At 40.6% G+C, this 20817-nt stretch overlaps 1 protein-coding gene across 2 annotated transcripts in view; it reads right to left on the bottom strand.

Moving 5' to 3' along the window:
* Positions 1-10303, bottom strand: part of LOC106567672 (cell surface glycoprotein MUC18-like) — a 74931-nt gene extending 64628 nt beyond the window's left edge. Inside the window, exon 1 of one of the 2 annotated variants that reach the window (XM_014137229.2) lies at positions 9905-10303. In XM_014137229.2, the coding sequence (XP_013992704.1) occupies positions 9905-9968 (64 nt within the window). In that variant the 5' untranslated portion in view covers positions 9969-10303. The remainder of the gene's footprint in view (positions 1-9904) is intronic. The other variant, XM_014137230.2, reaches the window with a different exon arrangement.
* Positions 10304-20817: the final 10514 nt, after the last annotated feature.

The raw sequence follows: 20817 nt of genomic DNA, 5'->3' as shown, positions 1-20817 counted from the left end.
ATCAATATAATGTACTGTTATACACATTTAAAATGCTAATAGACCGTTAATACCAATGTGATTAACACAGCTGTGGGCTTCATCAAGGCTCTGCCCTGAGAAAACCACAAGCAAAGAACAGTCACAGTGTAACCTACTAAGACATTTGTCAACTATACAAAGACATGTTGGCAAACAGCTGGACGCAAAGCTTTTGGCATACAAACTTCCTTTCCTACCGCCAACAAGGTGTAAAAGTACTAAGCACTTGCACCCTACTGCTTTTTTCCTGAAATGAACAGGAAAATAAATGTTTTCGCAAGAGCAGTATGCATGATGTGGTTTTTCTACATAGTGCTAGATTTGCCCTGAAAGTGACTGCCCTGGTATCTGCCAATGATAAATTCTTCACCCCCTGGATGCACTTGGATGATTGTAATTAACTCTCACGCCCTTATTACCATAGTTGATCTCCCCATTTGACTTTGATAAACAACCAGTATTTTACAGAAGGCGCTAGATACTGCAAGGCTAAAACTTCTGGTGTAACATCTGGCCATGATTGGGAGTCCCATAGGGCGGCACACAATTGGCCCAGCGTTGTCCGGGTTTGGCCGGGGTAGGCCGTCATTGTAAATAAGAATTTGTTCTTAACTGACTTGCCTAGTTAAATAAAGGTTAAATACATTTTAAAAATTCCATTCTCATGAAAGAGGTGCCCTGAATAAAACAGTTAAATCTCAAGCAGTTTTTTGTCGGTTTTCTGGCACGAATACGATAAGTCAATGCTGAGGAAATTCCCTCCAAGAGGGCAGGGATAAATCTAACCACTTCATAAAGAGCAGCTGAAATCCCACACTAAAATCAATAATCCACATTCTGGAGATACTGTATGCATGGCTAAGCCCTCAGCTCAGGCCGGGGTGCCCTGACTGCTGGATGCCTCTTTGATATACTGTCTGTGCCTGGTTTATTTTTTTACAGTGTGGTAAAGACGTCCAACCAAAATCTAAAGCTATGGGTATGTAACCACAATCATTTGTGGGTGGGCTTACGACGGAAGTATCATGCTTCTAAAGTGCAAGAGGTCCAATAGAGACGGTAAAACCAAACAAACCAAGACTATCTTGTCTTCAGATCAGCACAGCCTCGAGACCCCTGTCTACAGGTCTAGATGCATTTGGGATTAGGATCACCCCCATCCTATAATCAAAGCCCAGGTAGAGCAACATGGGGCCCTTAGAAGCTCCTACTCATTCTTTTGGTCCACACTTCAGCGGGCAACTTCAAATGGTGCAGGGGGGGGGACCGATTTGGGGCTTCCCTCAGTCTCCGTACTCCTGTCTCACCTCATCATTGCTCAGGGGGCTTATCACAGCAAGGCTCAGGGCCTAACTCCATGGCTCCTTGGCCTTGATCAATGAGCCTCCAGAATGAGAGGTGTCATGGTCATCTCAGCTCCTGAATACAGCTGTCAGGGCTGTAGACATCCGAGGTCAATCAGAATAAAAGATCCGGAAGTTTCAATTAATGGTTTGATAAAGTCCCAGTGCCAAGCAAAAATTAATTGGCAATGTAAACTGCGATGCTTGGCCAAAAAAGTAGGCTGAGATGTGCTGCAAGTAGATTAGTGCAGAGTGCACCAACAAAAGAGTTGGTAGACTTGAAGCTTTGAGACATTCATTCTCTTATCTACTCGATATCAAATTGGCCTATCAATTCAAGAGCATATTTGCGACCAATACCATTTTTGGTGTACATTTTTGTCAGTATTTCCATCAGTATCAGTACTATTTCAAGGCCCTGTTTTAAGCCTCTGGGCTAAGACAGCACCTTCTCTCTAATGAACACAAAGAGTCAGTACATTTGAATATTTGCCTGCCGTGGCTAACTGTCACTCAGGCTAAAGCAGTAGTGCTGTGTGGGCGAGGCCCACAGCAGCACACGTCCCAGCTGCCTCTGTACAGCACACGGCAAATCCACCAAATTTCTACAGCTGCCCATTTCTGTAACGGAAAAGACATGAAAAAAAGTTAGGTAAAGTCAAGAAAGTTATGAGCCTATTGGCATTGTATGTTCTCATGGTATTGAGAAGTGTCTGACTGCTGGAGCTAGAAGATTGTTCAGCTAAACTTCTGTTCTTTCACTCTTGGCCTCAAAAAAGAACACTTAATTTTATAGATTATGCTTTTCCTCTGTAAGAAAGCACGGCTTGGATATAATAATGAATCTGAAGCATTGCTGAGAGCCTGAGAGTTTGCTTCAGGATCAAATCAAATTTTATTGGTCATGTACACATATTTAGCAGATGTTATTGCGGGTGTAGAGAAATGTTTGTGTTCCTAGCTCTAACAGTGCAGTAGTACCGTAAAATAATGGAATTAAGAAATATATAAATATTAGGATGAGGAATGTCGGAGTGGCATTGACTAAAATAGAGTAAAATAGAATACAGTATTTACATATGAAATGAGTAAAGCAGTATGTAAACATTACTAAAGTGACTAGTGTTCCATTATTAAAGTGACCAGTGATTCCATGTCTATGTATATAGGGCAGCAGCCTCTAAGGTGCAGGATTGAGTAACCAGGTGATGGCTATTTAAGAGTCTGATGGCCTTGAGATAGAAGCTGTTTTTCAGTCTCTCAGTCCCAGCTTTGACGCACCTGTACTAACCTCGCCTTCTGGATGATAGTGGGATGAACAGTCCGTGGCTCGGGTGGTTGATGTCCTTGTTGATCTTTTTGGCCTTTCTGTGACATCGGGTGCTGTAGGTGTCATGGAGGGCAGGTAGTTTGCCCCTAGTGATGCGTTGTGTAGACCGCACCACCCTCTGGAGAGCCTTGTGGTTGAGGGCTGTGCAGTTGCCGTACCAGGCTGTGATACAGCCCGACAGGATGCTCTCGATTGTGCATCTGTAAAAGTTTGTCAGGGTTTTGGGTGACAAGGCCAAATTTCTTCAGCCTCCTGAGGTTGAAGAGGCACTGTTGTGCCTTCTGTATATACTGTATTGAGACCCAATCACTGGACACTTTAATAAATGGATCACTAGTCACTTTAAACTAGAGGTCGACCGATTATGATTTTTCAACACCGATAGAGATACCGATTATTGGAGGACCAAAAAAAGCCGATACACGTAAAAAAGGTAATGTTTATGTTCCTTGCTCAGAACATATGAAAGCTGGTGGTTCCTTTTAACATGAGTCTTCATTACATTTACATTTTAGTCATTTAGCAGACGCTCTTATCCAGAGCGACTTGCAGTAGTGAATGCATACATTTCATACATTTTTTCCCCCCGTACTGGTCCCCCGTGGGAATCAAACCCACAACCCCGGCGTTGCAAAAACCATGCTCTACCAACTGAGCCACACGGGACTCTTCAATATTCCCATTTAAGAAGTTTTAGGTTGTAGTTATTATAGGAATTATAGGACTATTTCTATCTATACCATTTGTATTTCATATACCTTTGACTATTGGATGTTCCTATAGGCACTATAGTATTGCCAGCCTAATCTCGGGAGTTGATATGCTTGTAGTCATAAACAACGCAATGCTTGAAGCACAGCGAAGAGCTGCTGGCAAACGCAGGAAAGTGCTGTTTGAATGAATGCTTACGAGCCTGCTGCTGCCTTCCACTGCTCAGTCAGACTGCTCTATCAAATATCAAATCATACACTTAATTATAATATAATAAACACACAGAAATACGAGCCTTAGGTCATTAATATGGTCAAATCCGGAAACTATCATTTTGAAAACAAAATGTTTATTCTTTCAGTAAAATACGGAACCGTTACGTATTTTATCTAACAGGTGGCATCCCTAAGTCTAAATATTGATGTTACATTGCACAACCTTCAATGTAATGTCATAATTATGTACAATTCTGGCAAATTAATTACGGTCTTTGTTAGAAAGAAATGGTCTTCACACAGTTCGCAACGAGCCAGGCGGCCCAAACTGCTGCATATACCCTGACACTGCTTGCACAGAACGCAAGAGAAGTGACACAATTTCCCTAGTTAAAATAAATTCATGTTAGCAGACAATATTAGCTAAATATGCAGGTTAAAAAATATATACTTGTGTATTGATTTTAAGAAAGGCATTGATGTTTATGGTTAGATACATTGGTGCAACGACAGTGCTTTTTTCGCGAATGCGCTTGTTAAATCCTCAATCGTTTGGCGAAGTAGGCTGTGATTCGATGATAAATTAACAGGCACTGCATTGATTATATGCAACGCAGGACAAGCTAGATAAACTAGTAATATCATCAACCATGTGTAGTTAACTAGTGATTATGTTAAGATTGATTGTTTTTTATAAGATAAGTTTAATGCTAGCTAGCAACTTACCTTGGCTCCTTGCTGCACTAGCGTAACAGGTGGCTGCCACGCAGTCTCCTCGTGGAGTGCAGTGTAATCGGCCATAATCGGCATCCAAAAATGCTGATCACGGATTGTTATGAAAACTTGAAATCGGCCATAATTAATCGGCCATGCTGATTAATTGGTCGACCTCTACTTTAAACAATGCCATGTGGTTTCCCGTTTGCATAAAGTCCAGTGTAGTTCCTTGAGGGCCGTCGTGGTATCGGCTTGAAGGGGAATATACATGGCTGTGACTTGGGAGGTAATACGGTTGGCATTTGATTGTGAGGTATTCTGGGTCGGGGGAACAAAAGGACTTGAGTTTCTGTATGTTCTCACAGTCACACCATGAGTAGTTAATCATTGAACATACACCACCGCCTTTCTTCTTCCCGGAGAGTTCTTTATTGCTGTCTGAGCTATGTACTGAGTACCCAGCTGGCTGTATGGACGGGGACAGTATATCCAGAGAGAGCCATGATTCCGTGAAACAGAGTATGTTACAGTCCCTGATGTCTCTCTAGAAGGAGATCCTCGCCCTAAGCTTGTCTACTTTATTGTCCAGACACTGAACATTAGCGAGTAATATAATCAGAAGCGGTAGATGGTGTGCACACCTCCTGAGTCAAACTAGAAATCCACTCCGAATACCTCTTCTCCGCCGGTGGCGTCTTGGAACAGCCTCTGGGATAAGTTCAATTGCCCTGGGGGGTACGAACAAAGGATCCAATTCGTGAAAGTCGTATTCCTGGTCGTAATGCTGGTGAGTTACCAATGCTCTGATATCCAAAAGTTATTTCCGGCTGTATGTAATAACACAAAAAACGTTCTGAGCAAATAATGTAAGCAATAACACACAAAAAAATATGTTGGCGCCATCATTAAGGGTTAAGCATGTTTATCAATTTGACCAGTGGTCACAAACCTTTTCTGAGTCAAGATTACTTGTGCAGTAAAAAAGCAAGCCGAGATCTACCATTCATATGTTTTATTTAAACATGAATAAAAAAATGTAACATTAAACAAAAAACAAAAATGCTGTAGGTTTGTGAGGTTTGTGCAGTAGGAGCAAATAATTAGCTCTTTTATTTTACTGGACTGATGCTACCGGCATCTGATGGTCATGGTGCTTTCAAGACAACTGGGAACTCGGAAAAAACGAGGTCAAATCATGACATCAGTGAACTTCAGGTCGGAAAGTCGGAGCTCTAGAAAGATGCCAAAGTTTCTGAGCTGGATGACCGTTCAAAACAGTTTTCCCCATTCGGATCTTTTTTTTTTTTTTTTTAGTTCACAGTTGTCTTGAACGCACTGAACTCAGAGATTTCCGAATTTCCAGTTGTCTTGAACACGGCATTAGTCTCAGCAGAGGGAGGGAGAGAGCAGCAGAAGGTCCGCCTCTCACCGTCCCTGCCTACTCTCTCCTTCCTTTCCTCCGGTGAGACTGACCAGAAAGAGGGGACACTGTCTTCCACCTGATGGCAAAACTCTAATCGCACCACATCTGTCTCAGGCACAAATTCATGTTGTTCCTATGACCAGAGCAAATGAAATATCGATATTAAAATAGACATGACAATGCGAGCTGCTAATTATAATAAAAACGCAGGGCTATCGATACACTTGGCTACTCATTCATTGCAGCTGTAGCACAAGTGGAAGTAGAGAGAAGCAAGTTTTATGTTTTGTAATAGTGTTGAATAAAACAGTGTTAACAGTGCTAAATAAAACTTACGACATGAACTCACTCCTAAAAACTGCACCTCTTTGCTGTATTCTTTGACAGTTTTGCTCTGGTCATGGATTTAAAAGTTATTAAATCTCACATAGGCTAGTATCAAACTTTGCTGTGGCCGGGGTCGTGAAAGCTGTGGAAGCTGCAGGTAGGCACGGTAATTTGAACTATCCGATTGGCCAGTGCAGCAGGCACACTCAATTTAGCCACAGATCTCCCAGTTCACCGGGAAGGTGGAGTTTGTCTTTTCAGACAAATTAAATTGTTTAAAATGGGAACACTTTACCTACCCGGTGCACAGGGCTTCTGAATGAAGTGTACCCACCACCAACAGCGCAACACAAAAAAAAGGTGCGCAACCCTTCATCATTGGCTTTTCTACAGAAATGTTTGGTGATCGACTAGGAATGCCAGTTGGCATGACCGGTTGGTGACCACTGACTTAGACCATCCAGAATGAATTACCCTGTTACTGCCCCCTGTTGGATGTCTATGACGTTACATCATATGGTGACTGAAGGGACGATTAACATTCAATTGCATTATGCTCTAATGAGCATGCTGAGTTCCCCCATCAGCAAGTGACACGTCGATATCTCAGCCAGGGGCTCTGGTTAATGACATTATATCTTATCTAGATGTACGTCAGAGAACCACTAGCAGCTGTGTATTACTATGCCATGAATGTTTACATTCATGATGAATAGTGTGTAATCTGGGGAGCTGTTCAAATGGATTTTAGGGAGGGAGGGCTGAGGGCTCCTTTCCTCACTAAAAGAATGACTGCCAAAATGAAGAAAAGTTTTATTCCGTCTTGAAAAACTCTCTCGCTGCCTCCCCCCTCTTTGTAGAAGAGTGAGATCATTGAAGATGTGAAGAGAACATCTTCCTCCACCAAAGATCCTTTAAAAAGGTCCATTGAATTTCCTTCTGTTGTTTTAAAAGCGTCCTTTAAGATGCCTTCTTTAATTTCATTTTTTGGGTCACCTGAGTTCAGTCCTGAATACATACTTAAAGGACTGTAATAATTCGGAGGTTTAAAGCTGTAAGGAGAAGCAGGGCTCCATTGTTGACGAACCTAGCAGTGTGCAAAGAATGGTCTCTGAGGAGAAACAGCATCCCATTGTGCTTCCATCAGCAGAGGTCAGAGGCTGCTCCATCAAGCAGGAAGCAGGCTGCTTAATGAGTGGGCATAGGCCTACTGAAGCTACTATGATGGGGGCCAGTAATGTACTTCCATATTCCAATGATGGCTTAATTTGAAGTTCATTATTTCCTTCATCTGAATTATTATTAGAATCTATTCGGAACTGGGACAATGCATCAAGAAATATGGAGAGAAATGCAACCCAAAATGCAACCATACAAATAACGGCAGGTTATGTGTCATTCAAAGAAAGCCAGGCCTGTTTTCTCTGCTAAGTGAGCACTACTTTCTTGTTTTTTGTTTTGATGATTAGGTTCTCTAAAACTTCATTAAAGAATCTCCAACCTTAGGAGCCTGATTATAGATTCTGTGTCAGTTACTGTTAGTCCTGAAATTACCTCATGTTTTGACTTAAAGTAAAAGGCAGGCACAGATTAGTAAAAGGCATGCATGTTCTGTTTTACCTGTATTTTTCAATATTCACACAGTAGGCCAATTTTGTTGAATTCCTTGTATTGAAATACAGTTATCTTCTATTAAGAATTTTTAATACAAGTACCTTGATTAAGGAGCGAACCCTTTTTTTACATTTTCGCCTAAAATGTCACACCCAAATCTAACTGCCTGTCGCTCAGAACCTGAAGTAAGGATATGCATATTCTTGATACCATTTGAAAGGAAACACTTTGAAGTTTGTGGGAATGTGAAATTAATGTAGGAGAATATGACACATTAGATCTGGTAAAAGATAATACAAAGAAAAAATTGTTTTTTGTTTTCTTTTGTTCCATCATCTTTGAAATGCAAGAGAAAGGTCAAAATGTATTATTACAGCTTAGGCGCAATTTCGATTCTGGCCACTAGATGGCACCAGAGTATGTGCAAAGTTTTAGACTGATCCAATGAGCCATTGTATTTATGTTCAAAGTGTTGTATCAAGTCTGCCCAAATGTGCCTAATTGGTTTATTGATACATTTTCAAGTTCATAACTGTGCACTCTCCTCAAACAATAGCATGGTATTCTTTCACTGTAATAGCTACTGTAAATTGGACAGTGTAGTTAGATTAAAAATGCCTACATGAGGATGGGAATCCTACTCACAACGGTCTCTGTTTAGGTTCTCCAGAGGGGCCAAGGGTTTCTATCTTTAGTCAATAATCCAAAAACAAACAGCTTTACCTCATCTCCCAGGGGGGCGAGGAGGATTAAGTGGAGGTGACCCAATTAAGACAAAGTTAAAAGAGGAAAAAAATGGGTTCGGAGGCTAAATTAGGCATAAGGCCAGAGCAGAGTGAGTGTTGTCCTGTTGTGAAGTGGTGGAGGGAGAGGGGGAGAATCAATCAAATGTATTTATAAAGCCCTTTTTACATCAGCCGATGTCACAAAGTGCTATACAGAAACCCAGCCTAAAACCCCAAACAGCAAGCAATGCAGATGAAGAAGCACGAGAGGGGGGAGGAGAGGGTGGAGGAGAGGGAGGGCCACACCATACTCAGGTAGATTAATGAACATGTGAGTGTCAGCGGAAGTGTTTCCCCTATATGCATTTAGCAGCAGCCCACCAGGATATGCATTTTGCAGCTGCACACCATGAGGATTTAGTGGATGGGGAGGAAAGGTTGTGGGGATCTTGTGACCAGCAGGGTCAGACCATGAAAAGAATCTCTAACACACACTGTTAAGGTGAGCTGCACTTAGTAAAAGCAACACTCAAACCCAACCCATCTTCGCTTAAGAGCTTGCATGCACACATACATACACATACACTTGCACAAATACAAACTCACTGTCCTGGAATTCCTTTTGATTTTTATCAAAGCAGGCACAGTACACACAACACAGTTTATATATATATATATATTTTTTAAGGCGCGTGGTTGCCCGAGAGATGAAAAACACAGATATGCCATTGATAGCTCTGGAAAAACAACTCCTAATTAAACCATTTAAACCTCTTGATCGTTGGAGAGGGCTGTCTGACATTTAAAACCAGCACATATCATATGATAATATTGGTGAGCAAAATATGTTCATAATGCAAAAACACAACAAGGTTTAATACCCAGAATTCCAAATGTAACACGTACATGATGATTGACAACGTGATTTCATAGTCACACTGGCCATAGTGCCAATTTAGCAACGGTAATTAAAGCCGTATAACTAATGAATAGGCCAATTAATTTCACTAAAACAAAATGACACGGAAATTAAGTGTTCAGTTAACTCTGGCTACACGTAGTCTACGTCAAGTTTTTTATAGTTTGGGAAAAGGGATGCTTTTTCATTTCCCAAAAACATGGGGGTCCAACAGTTCACATTTCAACATTTGCATTTTGTATAGTTGCACTTGCTCCTAAAATAAGCAAAACAATTTTAACTCAAAGTGTGTAGCCTATTATTACTAAATAACTGTCCACAGCTTCGCAGAAGAGTCAAATATATGCTACTAGGTTTTAATGTGACTGCAACGAAATAAATTCGATTTACATTAAAAACAGCCAAATATCGAAAGCCAAGGTTAGGCTGCTACAGCATCCCTCACTCAGTCGAAGTGCATCCCATTCAAACTGTACCCCTTGGAAACATTCGTTAAATCCGCGAGAAAAGTTTCCCAAAATCTAAAACAAAGAAAACATACGTTATTTGTCTTACTTACCATTCCAGCTGAGGGAACAAATAAGAAGAAACACCAATATGAACGAGTTCTTTGGGAAAGCCATGCTGTTTCTCCCGTCTTATCCAGTCCTTTCAAAATGAAACGTAGTTAGTCAACTTGGTCCGCGCGCACAAAGAAAGAGCGAGTCAAGTCTGGACGGTTGTGAAGGAAAGGGAGGGAGGGAGTCGTGTTGCAGAAAAAGGTTTGTCGTCTATTGTACTGTCTGTAGTACTTTGTACTTTGATTTCCAAATTCCATCCCCTCCTTCCTCTTGCATTTAGTGGGTAACGGTAACACGATTGTTTTTCTTGCGAGAAAATGTATCTATAACAGTAGGGACGCTAAGCCTACCATCATTGTCTGGAATAACACCTCTTGGCCAAAATGGTATTCTCTCATTTGGCTATTCTTACATTGGGGTGTATAAGGAACTAGGTGCTTTGATAAATGAGAAAATGTGATTTATTGTGCACATTAACCCTAAACCATTTCTATGATGATATACCTCATGAATAATAATCCAATCATGTAATGCAAGGACATAAAAGGATTGGAACAATCAATTCACATTCTATTCCATTAAAATAATCCTTTGTTCTCTCTATAGGTAGAGCTACTGTACATTTGAAAAATATTGGAAGAAATACATTGTCAACCAATGGGTCCTTGTAAACATAGTAGTGACCCCAACTCTCCACCATAGTAAAGGGGCTTCTCTGGGGCAGATCAGCTTGCAGGTCGTTAACAACCTCTGTTTTTTTCGTCACTGGACTGTCACCTCAGCTAACAGCTGCAGCAGAGAGGGGCTCCAGAGTACGGCTCCCACTCCAGCTGTCCTGCGGGGTTGGGTCCCCCTCTATAGATCACTACTAGCCTGGCCTGAGACACATTGCAGGGGAATATAGGGTTACAAATGGAGGGAAATCAACCCATTGGGCAGAAATTAAGAACAGTCTTCAGTGGCGGTAATAAAGCCATGTTGAACAAAAGATGTAACAGGACACAGTATGTTCTGTTTTTACTTTATTTTATGCTGTGCAGGATATCTTGTTCAGTAAGACATTTTCTTTTTGATTTATTAAAGCATTCAATCTCCTCTATGATAGTATATTTAGACTTCTAAATCATATGTATACTTTATTTATACTTCTCAGAATCGACCACATCATAATTAATGGTAGACAATTAGAGAATGTTTAGTTTTTACTCAAGATGTTCCATTTACAAAATGGGCTCTAGAGGTACCGTCTACACTGACAAAGGTACTCTCAGTGTAGTTAAGGTCACCTTCTGCATCCATCACACACTCCTCATGCATCACACTGTGTGAGTGTGTTTGTTCACCTGCAGATGCAAAAGCACTCATCACTGTACACAGCAGCAATTCACCCTGCAACCACCCCTGCCAAGTGCACCAAATCTTGGCCAGTGGATTTCGAAAGAGGGCAAAAAGGCAGAGTGTAGCACAGTCCCTTGAGGCCAAGGTACAGTCTACAGAGCAGAGAAGGCAAATCTGAAGCAAATGAGAAAGGGCCTTTGAAGTGGACATAGAGCCCAGGCCCCCTCTGAAATCCCTTATTTTCCCTGTGATAGAGGCAGAAAAAGACGATTCCATGTTGAAATGTAATTTTCTCCATCTCAAATCAATTGTATCCCTTGCCCCCTCTGTTCAGCTATCCCTCTCTCTTTTGCCCTCCATCTCTCTCTCTCTCTCTCTCTCTCTCCCCATGTTGTATCAGAGTTTCCCATCTGTCTCTCACACTGTTGTGTCTTTAGAGAGCAAACAGAGAGGGAGGGGGGAGATAGGAGGGAGTGACGGTAAGGATTTAATGGTCAAACACCATTAACACACACACTGATTATTTTACCAGGTGACAGGTGCCAGTTCAGATGATCTGCACACTCTCGTTAAGTGTCCAAGTTGAATTTTCCAGAATGATTGTGGGCTGGAAAGACAAGTGTGGTTTTTGTAGACTCAAGTACAAGTGTCTCATAAATAAGTCAAGATCACTTTGACGAAGAAGGTTGTCAGTCCAGTAAAATGAGGTTCAAAAGTACAACTGGAACGATACCTCAAATCAATAAATTAATTATTCAAAAACTAACAAATTGACAAGAGGTTGAAACTGAAGTTTCTATCTCAATACAATATTTGTGCTTTCCTGTCTCTTGGACATATTTTTGTAGAAAGAAATGGTTAATGGTGAATAAGATTAAAAGTCATTATTGAAAATTCACTATCTTGTTAGATTAATGTAATGCATTTTCTGCAAATACCAGAATGATCACCATTATGACTAATCATCACATTCACAAAACAGATGTTCCTCAAAATTGACTACAAAGTGTAAATAGGAGAATTTTGGTCATAAAGTCATTCTCGTACAAAACTGAGTTTTGTGAGACTTTTGGTCGTGACTGTATCACAACATAAATGAAGGTTTCAATCCTGCCCACAGCTGGCAGCACACAAGTAATCATCAATTCGGAGTACAGCTGCATGTGACCCAATCGTAATGCCCATGGTAAATTTGGGTTCACTTTGGACATCTCTATGGGTTAGTTAGGGACCATCAGTAAATTACACAATGTACATGGGACAATATGTCAAAATTCTAATAGCTCCAAATTGAAACTCAGCCAACAATACATGAAAGATAAACTGAAGTTTCTATCTCACTACAGTATTTGTGCTTTCCTGTCTCTTGGACATATTTTTGAAGAAGGAAATGGTTAATGGTGAATAAGATCAAAAAGTCTATCAGGAATCAAGGTAAGACCCAGATGCGGACACGTTGAATAAACAATGGTTTAATAGTCTAAGGGGCAGGCAAGAGACAGGTCAAGGCAGGAAGTGGTCAATAATCCAGAGATGGGGCAAGGGTACCGGTTGGCAGGCAGGGTCAGGCGGAGTGGTCAGGCAGGCGGGTACAGAGACAGGACAGGCGAGGCGAGGGTCAAAACCAGGAGGGTGAGAAAAAGAGAGGCTGGGGAAAAAAACAGGATCTGACAGGACAAATACGGGTAAGCTTGACAAACAAGATGAACTGGCAACAGACAAACAGAGAATGCAGGTATAAGTACACCGGGGATAATTGGGAATATGGGCGACACCTGGAGGGGAGTGGAGACAATCACAAAGACAGGTAAAACAGATCAGGGGTGACAAAGTCATTATTAAAAATGCACTATCTTGCTAGATGAATGTAATGCATTTCCTGCAAATAATTATCACCATTATGACTAATCATCACATTTACAAAACACATGATATCCCTATTCCTCACTCTAGTGTCATATGATGAATCCATTTCCATTGGGCTTATTGGGGTGAGGTCAGGTGCTGATGATGTGGAGTACATGAGAGGGAGAGAGATGAGCCAACAGAGGATCAGGATGAGCTCTGAGGTGTGACCGGTTTCCGTGGCTGCCTGCACAATTCCCTATCATCAAGATCACAGAATACCATGTTTTTTTCCCATGTCACTCGCTTTGATTACACACACGAAGAAAATCTTCTATATTGTGCCGAATAAGGGTTATTTGGCTTGTAACCATAGCGGATCCCTTTTTGATACTATATAGATACTTTTTAAAATATTCTATAAAGCAAGGGTTCTCAAATTGGGGTCCCAGGAGGTGCTATTTCTACATTATAAAAAAAAGAACATTGTCAACAACAACAGATTAAACTAATTCATTTTGGACAAGGGTTCTGTGGAATAAGTTTAGAGGGAGTAATACAATACAATGCATTATTATTAATCTACAATTTATGTTCTTAACCCTGGGCAACATGGGCCTGGGAGGCTCACAGGGATATTGGTATCCACATTACTGTGTCAGGTAGCCTAGCGGTTAAGCGCGTTTTGCCAGTAACCTTAAGGTTGCTGGTTTGAATCCCTGAGCTGACTAGGTGAAAAATCTGTCAATGTGCCCTTGAGCTAGGCACTTAACCCTAGTTGCTCTGGATAAGAGCTTCTGCTAAATGTCAAACATACTCAATCAATTTTTCAACTCAATACTTCTCGTATTCCCCAAAAATTATATATAAAAAAACAACAACATAAATGCACTGTAATTTAAGCAATTTTTCTATCTGCCTCTTGGCAAAATGTTTAGAATTGCAGGAAGTTAGCTTGGGCTGGTGGGAGGAGCTATAGGAGGACAGGCAAATTGTAATGGCTGAAATGGAATTAATGAAATCACAAACATGTGGTTTCCATGTTTGATGTGTTCGACATAATTTCCTTTATTCCATTACAGCCTTTACAATGAGCCTGTCCTCATATAGCTTCTCCCACCAGCCTCCTCTGACTTGAAAACTGCTAAATGTCTTCTCCTAATTTTTATTTAACTAGGCAAGTTATTTAAGAACAAATTCTTATTTACAATGACAGCCTAGGAATAGCTGGTTAACTGCCTTGTTCAGGGGCAGAATGACAGTTTTTACTTTGTCAGCTCGGGGATATGATCTAGCAAGCTTTCAGTTACTGTCCCAATGCTCTAACCAATAGGCTACCTGCTGCCCCCTATGCCAAGAGGGCCTTAAAAGAGCAACTAATAATTTAGAAAACAGCCTATGTGACATCGATATGAATCAGAAACATTTATTCTACTATCAAAATTTACTATAAAGTGTAAATAAAGTCAGTATCACCCAAAACTGAGTTTTGTGAGACTTTTGGTCGTGACTTTTTATTTTTATTTTTTCATTTCACCTTTATTTAACCAGGTAAGCTAGTTGAGAACAAGTTCTCATTTACAACTGCGACCTGGCCAAGATAAAGCAAAGCAGTGCAACAGAAACAACAACACAGAGTTACACATGGAATAAACAAGCATACAGTCAATAACACAATAGAAAAAAAAGAAAGTCTATATACAGTGTGTGCAAATGGCATGAGGAGATATGGCAATAAATAGGCCAAAGTAGCAAGTAATTACAATTTAGCAGATTAACACTGGAGTGATAGATGAGCAGATGATGATGAGCAGATTATGATGTGCAAGTAGAAATACTGGTGTGCAAAAGAGCAGCAAAGTAAATAAAAACAATATGGGGATGAGGTAGGTAGATTGGGTGGGCTGTTTACAGATGGACTATGTACAGCTGCAGCGATCGGTTAGCTGCTCAGATAGCTGATGTTTAAAGTTAGTGAGGGAAATGTAAGTCTCCAGCTTCAGCAATTTTTGCAATTCGTTCCAGTCACTGGCAGCAGAGAACTGGAAGGAAAGGCGGCCAAAGTAGGTGTTGGCTTTGGGGATGACCAGTGAGATATACCTGCTGGAGCGCGTGCTACGGGTGGGTATTGTTATTGTGACCAGTGAGCTGAGATAAGGCGGAGCTTTACCTAGCATAGACTTATAGATGACCTGGAGCCAGTGGGTCTGGCGACGAATATATAGCGATGGCCAGCCGACTAGAGCATACAGGTCGCAGTGGTGGGTGGTATAAGGCGCTTTGGTAACAAAACGGATGGCACTGTGATAGACTGCATCCAATTTGCTGAGTAGAGTATTGGAAGCTATTTTGCATCGCAACATAAATTAAGTTTGGGTTGTTTCAAACCTGCCCACAGCTGGCAGCACACAAGTAATCATCAATTCGGAGTGTAGCTGCATGCGACCCAATCATAATGCCCGTGGTAAATTTGGGTTCATGATGGATACCCCTATTGGGCTAGCTAGGGACCATCAGTAAATTACACAATGTACATGGGACAAGATGTAAAAATTCCAATATCTCCAAATTTCAATGATTTAAAAAACTCAAACCAAATGTAAATTGTAGAAATTCATTTACAAATACTGAAAGCATTTAATGAAAGAGCTAAAAGTTGCCTAACTAACCCCAGAGTTGGGCTATCCAAAGTCAAACCAATTTTGCCATGGTCGCACATTAGCCGGCTGTAGTTAATTGGCTAAATCATTTGTATAACTCAACCCATCTGCAAACACACACAAGAGTCACCCACATCAAACCACACTCTGAAACCAACTCACGTTTGAATTCAGTCGCCCAAACCTTTAACATTTTTCTTCCCAGGGCAGGGCCCGAGACTTGGTTCGTCCGGCAATGCACTGCCAAAGTCATAGTAAAACTCGAGTTGTGTTCTGATTCTGAGGGGGTCCCTGGTGAATTTGCTATCACAAAAGGGGTCCCCAGCCAGCCCCAAAGAGTTTGGAACCTTTATGGTGCTATAAAGAACCCTTTCCTAAGGTTCTATAAAGAACCATTAATAATAAAGGTTCTATATAGCATCAAAAAATGGTTCCTCTATGGTTATAACCCCTTTTGGAGCTGTATAGAACCTATTTTTATGGTTCTTTATAGAACCTTTATGGAGAAGGGTTCTATAAATAACCCTCAATCTCAAAAGTTCTTTGTAGATCATTTTTAAGAATGTAACGTGGGTCGTATAAAGGGGACCAAGGCGCAGCGTGTAGAGTGCTCATACTTTACTTTAATGAAAACACTTAAACAAAAACAACAAAACGACAGCCAACAGTTCCGTCAGGTATACAAATAAAACGGAAAACAACTACCCACACCAACACAGGAAAAACAGGCTGCCTAAGTATGGCTTCCAATCAGAGCCAACGATAGACAGCTGCCTCTGATTGGAAACCATACCTGGCCAAAACATAGAAAACAAAAACATAGAATGCCCACCCACCTATCACACCCTGACCTAACTAAACAGAGAAAACACAGCTCTCCTAGGTCAGTGCGTGACAAAGAACCATACAGGTTTTTTTTATATTCTCGTTAGCCATATAAAAATTATTTGGGCGTTATTGGGTTGGTTGATGAGTTAAATCAGGTGTGCAACATGTAGAACAGCTGGGGTTCCTTGTGGAGAGAATTGAAAAGTACTAATTTATGCCATACATGAGTCTTTCATAAGACATTGCTACTGGCCCTTAGTCATATTTAATATATAACATTGCAACACAACATATTAGATAAATTGGAATGATGCTCTCATTCATGGTTTGCTTGCACACAAAAAAGATGTGAGGAAATCACTTACCAAAATATTTGAATGAGCCACCACCCCTAAATTTCAATTATCACTAAAAGAAGAAATAACCCTTTTCTAAACTGCAAAGAACCATTGAAGGGCTTCAACAGTTGATTGAGTCATTAAGGTTCCACAAAGAACCATCGCCCTTACGAAAAAACACTTGAAGATAATTTGTAAGTGTGTACAGTTTGCAGTCACCATGGAAATCCCTAACAAAGCTATCTGTTTCACGTACTCAAAACAACCATGAGAAATAGTGAATGGAGAATTAAGAGGGAAGAGCTGCTGGGATCAAAGTCATGCTAAAGGTGCTACTCTCCTGCCAAAACTTGCAATCCATACAGGAATCTTCTCCCCTACAATGTTTGATTCTGGTGGTTGGTGTTTGTCTTGAATAACATCCCCCACTGTATGGACTTACTCACGGTAATGATGCAGTATCGGGAATGTGTATTCTTCTGACAAAGACCACCTCCATGGCCATGCAGGTCCCACCTGAATAGTCATCTTATACCACAGCGGGAGCCGTTCTGTCGCTAGAGAATGCTGATGAGATGATATCTATGACTGTGTGAGTGAGAACCCTAATGTGCCTGTTCTTAAAAAAAAGTATATATTTTGTTTATATTTTCACTTTTCACTGGGTTGATTGATTTGATGGTGAATTCATTAATTAAATAAAGGTGAAATAAAAAATTTAAAAATTTAAAAAACAATCCTGCACCTGTGTCTGAACTCACCTCCATTAACGATAAGCAGTATTGTCAGATCTTCCGTATAGAGAGAATGCTCCACTAGCTGAAAACCACCTTCTGACAATGTGGATTCACTTTGATCTTTGACTGTATCCTATGCCTCATGTTCTGGAATAATGGTGCCTATTAACGGAGTACTTCTGATGACTAGTCATGTGAATAAAACATAACCTAACTAATGATTATGGGCATTAAATAACTACTGATTGTATATTAACTTTAATTAATCCCCAATCACAATCCTTGAAATGTCCTACTGTGGCATGAATATTTAGCTGCTTAACTCACTCAGACATTTAACATGATTTTCAACTTGTCTTGACCTGGATGAATTCAGATTTTGGTTGAATAAGCTACAGGAATACTAGCCACTATAACCAGAAAGAGCTTAGTATCCTCAAGAGGGCATAATGTTGGTTACCATTCAGATTCAGACTTTTTGTACAATATGACCTATAATTAAGATCTTTGGAGCCCAAAACCTTCAGCACAACCTTCAGAAATAACCTTACAGTATCTGAACTTGGGGGGGATGAGGAAAAAGGACCTTGACATTGTCCTCAGCTCTTGCATGTCATCTTCGCTTTTGGCTCTGGCGAGTCTGACACCCCTGTGGAGATACACTCTGTTCCCAATCTGTGTAACCAGACCTGCCAGTGCTAGCTCCCGCTCCCGGCAACAAGGAGGAGAACGCTCAGGATAATCATGTTAGCTCTGTATCACTAGTCTACATCAGCTGCCCCACACTGAATGTCATTGAACAATATGTGTCATTTTGGGTTAGGTTCTTTGCCGTACCTGGTGCTGTGGCGAATTTGATCCAGAGGCCTACAGCTGTGTTATCTTTACAAGCTGTTTTGTTGTCTTGTAGAGTGCTGTTGTTTTATATTTGTTTTACAGTGGTGCCGAATATAACAGCAAGGTGAAGAGGGGACCAAAGAGTAAAAATAAAAAGTTTGGTGGTGTAAAAGAGATACATTATTTTAATTGAAATGTACACCAAAGTGCTTCAATATGACCAAGTGCAGCCACACCCTATCACTAACCAGGTAGGCAAGTTGAGAACAAGTTCTCATTTACAACTGCGACAGGGTCAAGATAAAGCAAAGCAGTTCGACACATATAACAACACAGAGTTACACGTGGAGTAAAACAAACACACAGTCAATAATACAGTAGAAAAATAAGTCTATATACAATGTGAGCAAATGAGGTGAGATAAGGGAGGTAAAGGCAATAAATAGGCCATGGTGGCGAAGTAAATACAATATAGCAATTAAAACACTGGAATGGTAGATTTGACAGTAGATGAGTGTGCAAAGTAGAAATACTGGGGTGCAAAGGAGCAAAATAAATAAATAAATACAGTAGGGGAAGAGGTAGTTGTTTGGGCTATTTATAGATGGGCTATGTACAGGTGCAGTGATCTGTGAGCTGCTCTGACAGCTGGTGCTTAAAGCTAGTGAGGGAGATAAGTGTTTCCAGTTTCAGAGATTTTTGTAGTTCGTTCCAGTCATTGTGCCAAGAGCAATGGGCTAAACAGGTCTAATCTAGAGGTTGGCTTATTGCAATTGAGTTTAAATCAGAGTCCATGACACATTTGTAATGACCATTGCCTGGTCTAGCTGAGGGGGCCTTTTGAATCATTGAGCCATTGTCTGATCTGCACTTTCACCTTTATTTACAATGACGACCTTTCAAGCACATCAATAAACAACACATCAACAAACAACAATTACACTACATATCTATATACACATCAATTACACAATACATGAAAGCAAACACAAAATCAAAACACATTCATTTGAAACAAACATTCTTCAGTAAAAAGGCCCTCTAACATCCGCCTAAATTGCCCTAAAGGCACCAAATACATAAACTTGATGGACTTTTGGAGATCATTCCACATGAGACGCACAAAAAAACTAAAAGCAGATTTACTTAACTTGGTGAAGATTGAAGGGAACTCCAGGGTTAGCAGTCCCTGAATCTGGTAACTTATACGTCTGAAGGTTAACAATGAGGTAAATGATGGCGGAAGTTTATGTGAGAGGCTTTTTAGACAAAAAGAGCGTAATGCATCGATCTACGAGACTTCCAGGAGGGCCAGTCTACTTTCTGATAGAAAATGCAATGATGTGTACTGAACCTATCGCCCATAATGAAGTGCAATGTGCTATGATAAGGCCAATTGATGAAAGCCTCTGAATAAGTAATGAGTGATACACAGTGTCGAATGCTTTAGACAGGTCAATAAAAAGGGCAGCACAGTGTTTCTTCTTATCCTGTCTCTTATTATTATTCTTCTTGTGCTTGTGTGTGCGGGTGAGTGGAAAGGGGGTTTCTGGGGGGTTTGGGGGAGGAGTGACTGGTGACTTGTGCCAGTCTTCACATTGCTCAGTTACAATGACATGGCTTGTGCTGAAGAGGACTCTAACATCTACGCTGACCCTTTATAACAGCCGTTGCCATGGTGACCCAACATAATTAACAAATGAAACACCTTGGAGTTCCTCAGCTCAGACACATCAAGGTCTGGTTGGTCAGGTGGAGAGAGGGGGTGGACCGTAGGCTGAATCCCAGACACAATACTGGGTAGGGTAGAGGACAGGGGTGGAGCCAAAGTGGGACCCAGGTGGCCACTTGGAGCCAAATATAGTGTGTTAAAATGGGATCAGGGCACCTCTTAATCATCATTAGAAGGCTAGACACTTTACAATCATTTCTTTGTTATCATATTATACCATTTCCTAGTTCTGGCTCTTGTCATTTTTCTATTTTACATTATAGTGAGGGTAGCAGTTGTAGCTTATTGAAATTCAGCTCGTGATGGTTTGGTGAAAAGTCGGAATATGCTTTTTTTGTGCTGTAAATAATTCAACCTCATACTGTAGGTTCCCTATCAAAAGCTTCTTTGAATGGTAATTTCTTATATAAACTATGGGCAACCCTTGCATTTTAAAATGTTGGTATTAATTATTTATCCCTCCCTCATAATAAAGCTGTTACTTAATTAAAGATGAACAGTTTGCTGTAAGTTATGTACATGTGTTGTGTTAAATTGTTTCTGTAACATTTTCAGTTGAGAACAAGGGTGTGATTGTTAAAGCTGTATGCTTCAGGT

Source organism: Salmo salar, chromosome ssa13 (assembly GCF_905237065.1).
Source record: "Salmo salar chromosome ssa13, Ssal_v3.1, whole genome shotgun sequence".
Classification (NCBI taxonomy): Eukaryota; Metazoa; Chordata; class Actinopteri; order Salmoniformes; family Salmonidae; genus Salmo; species Salmo salar.
The sequence above is the reverse complement of the archived record's forward strand: the minus strand, read 5'-3'. Positions and strand labels throughout refer to the sequence as shown.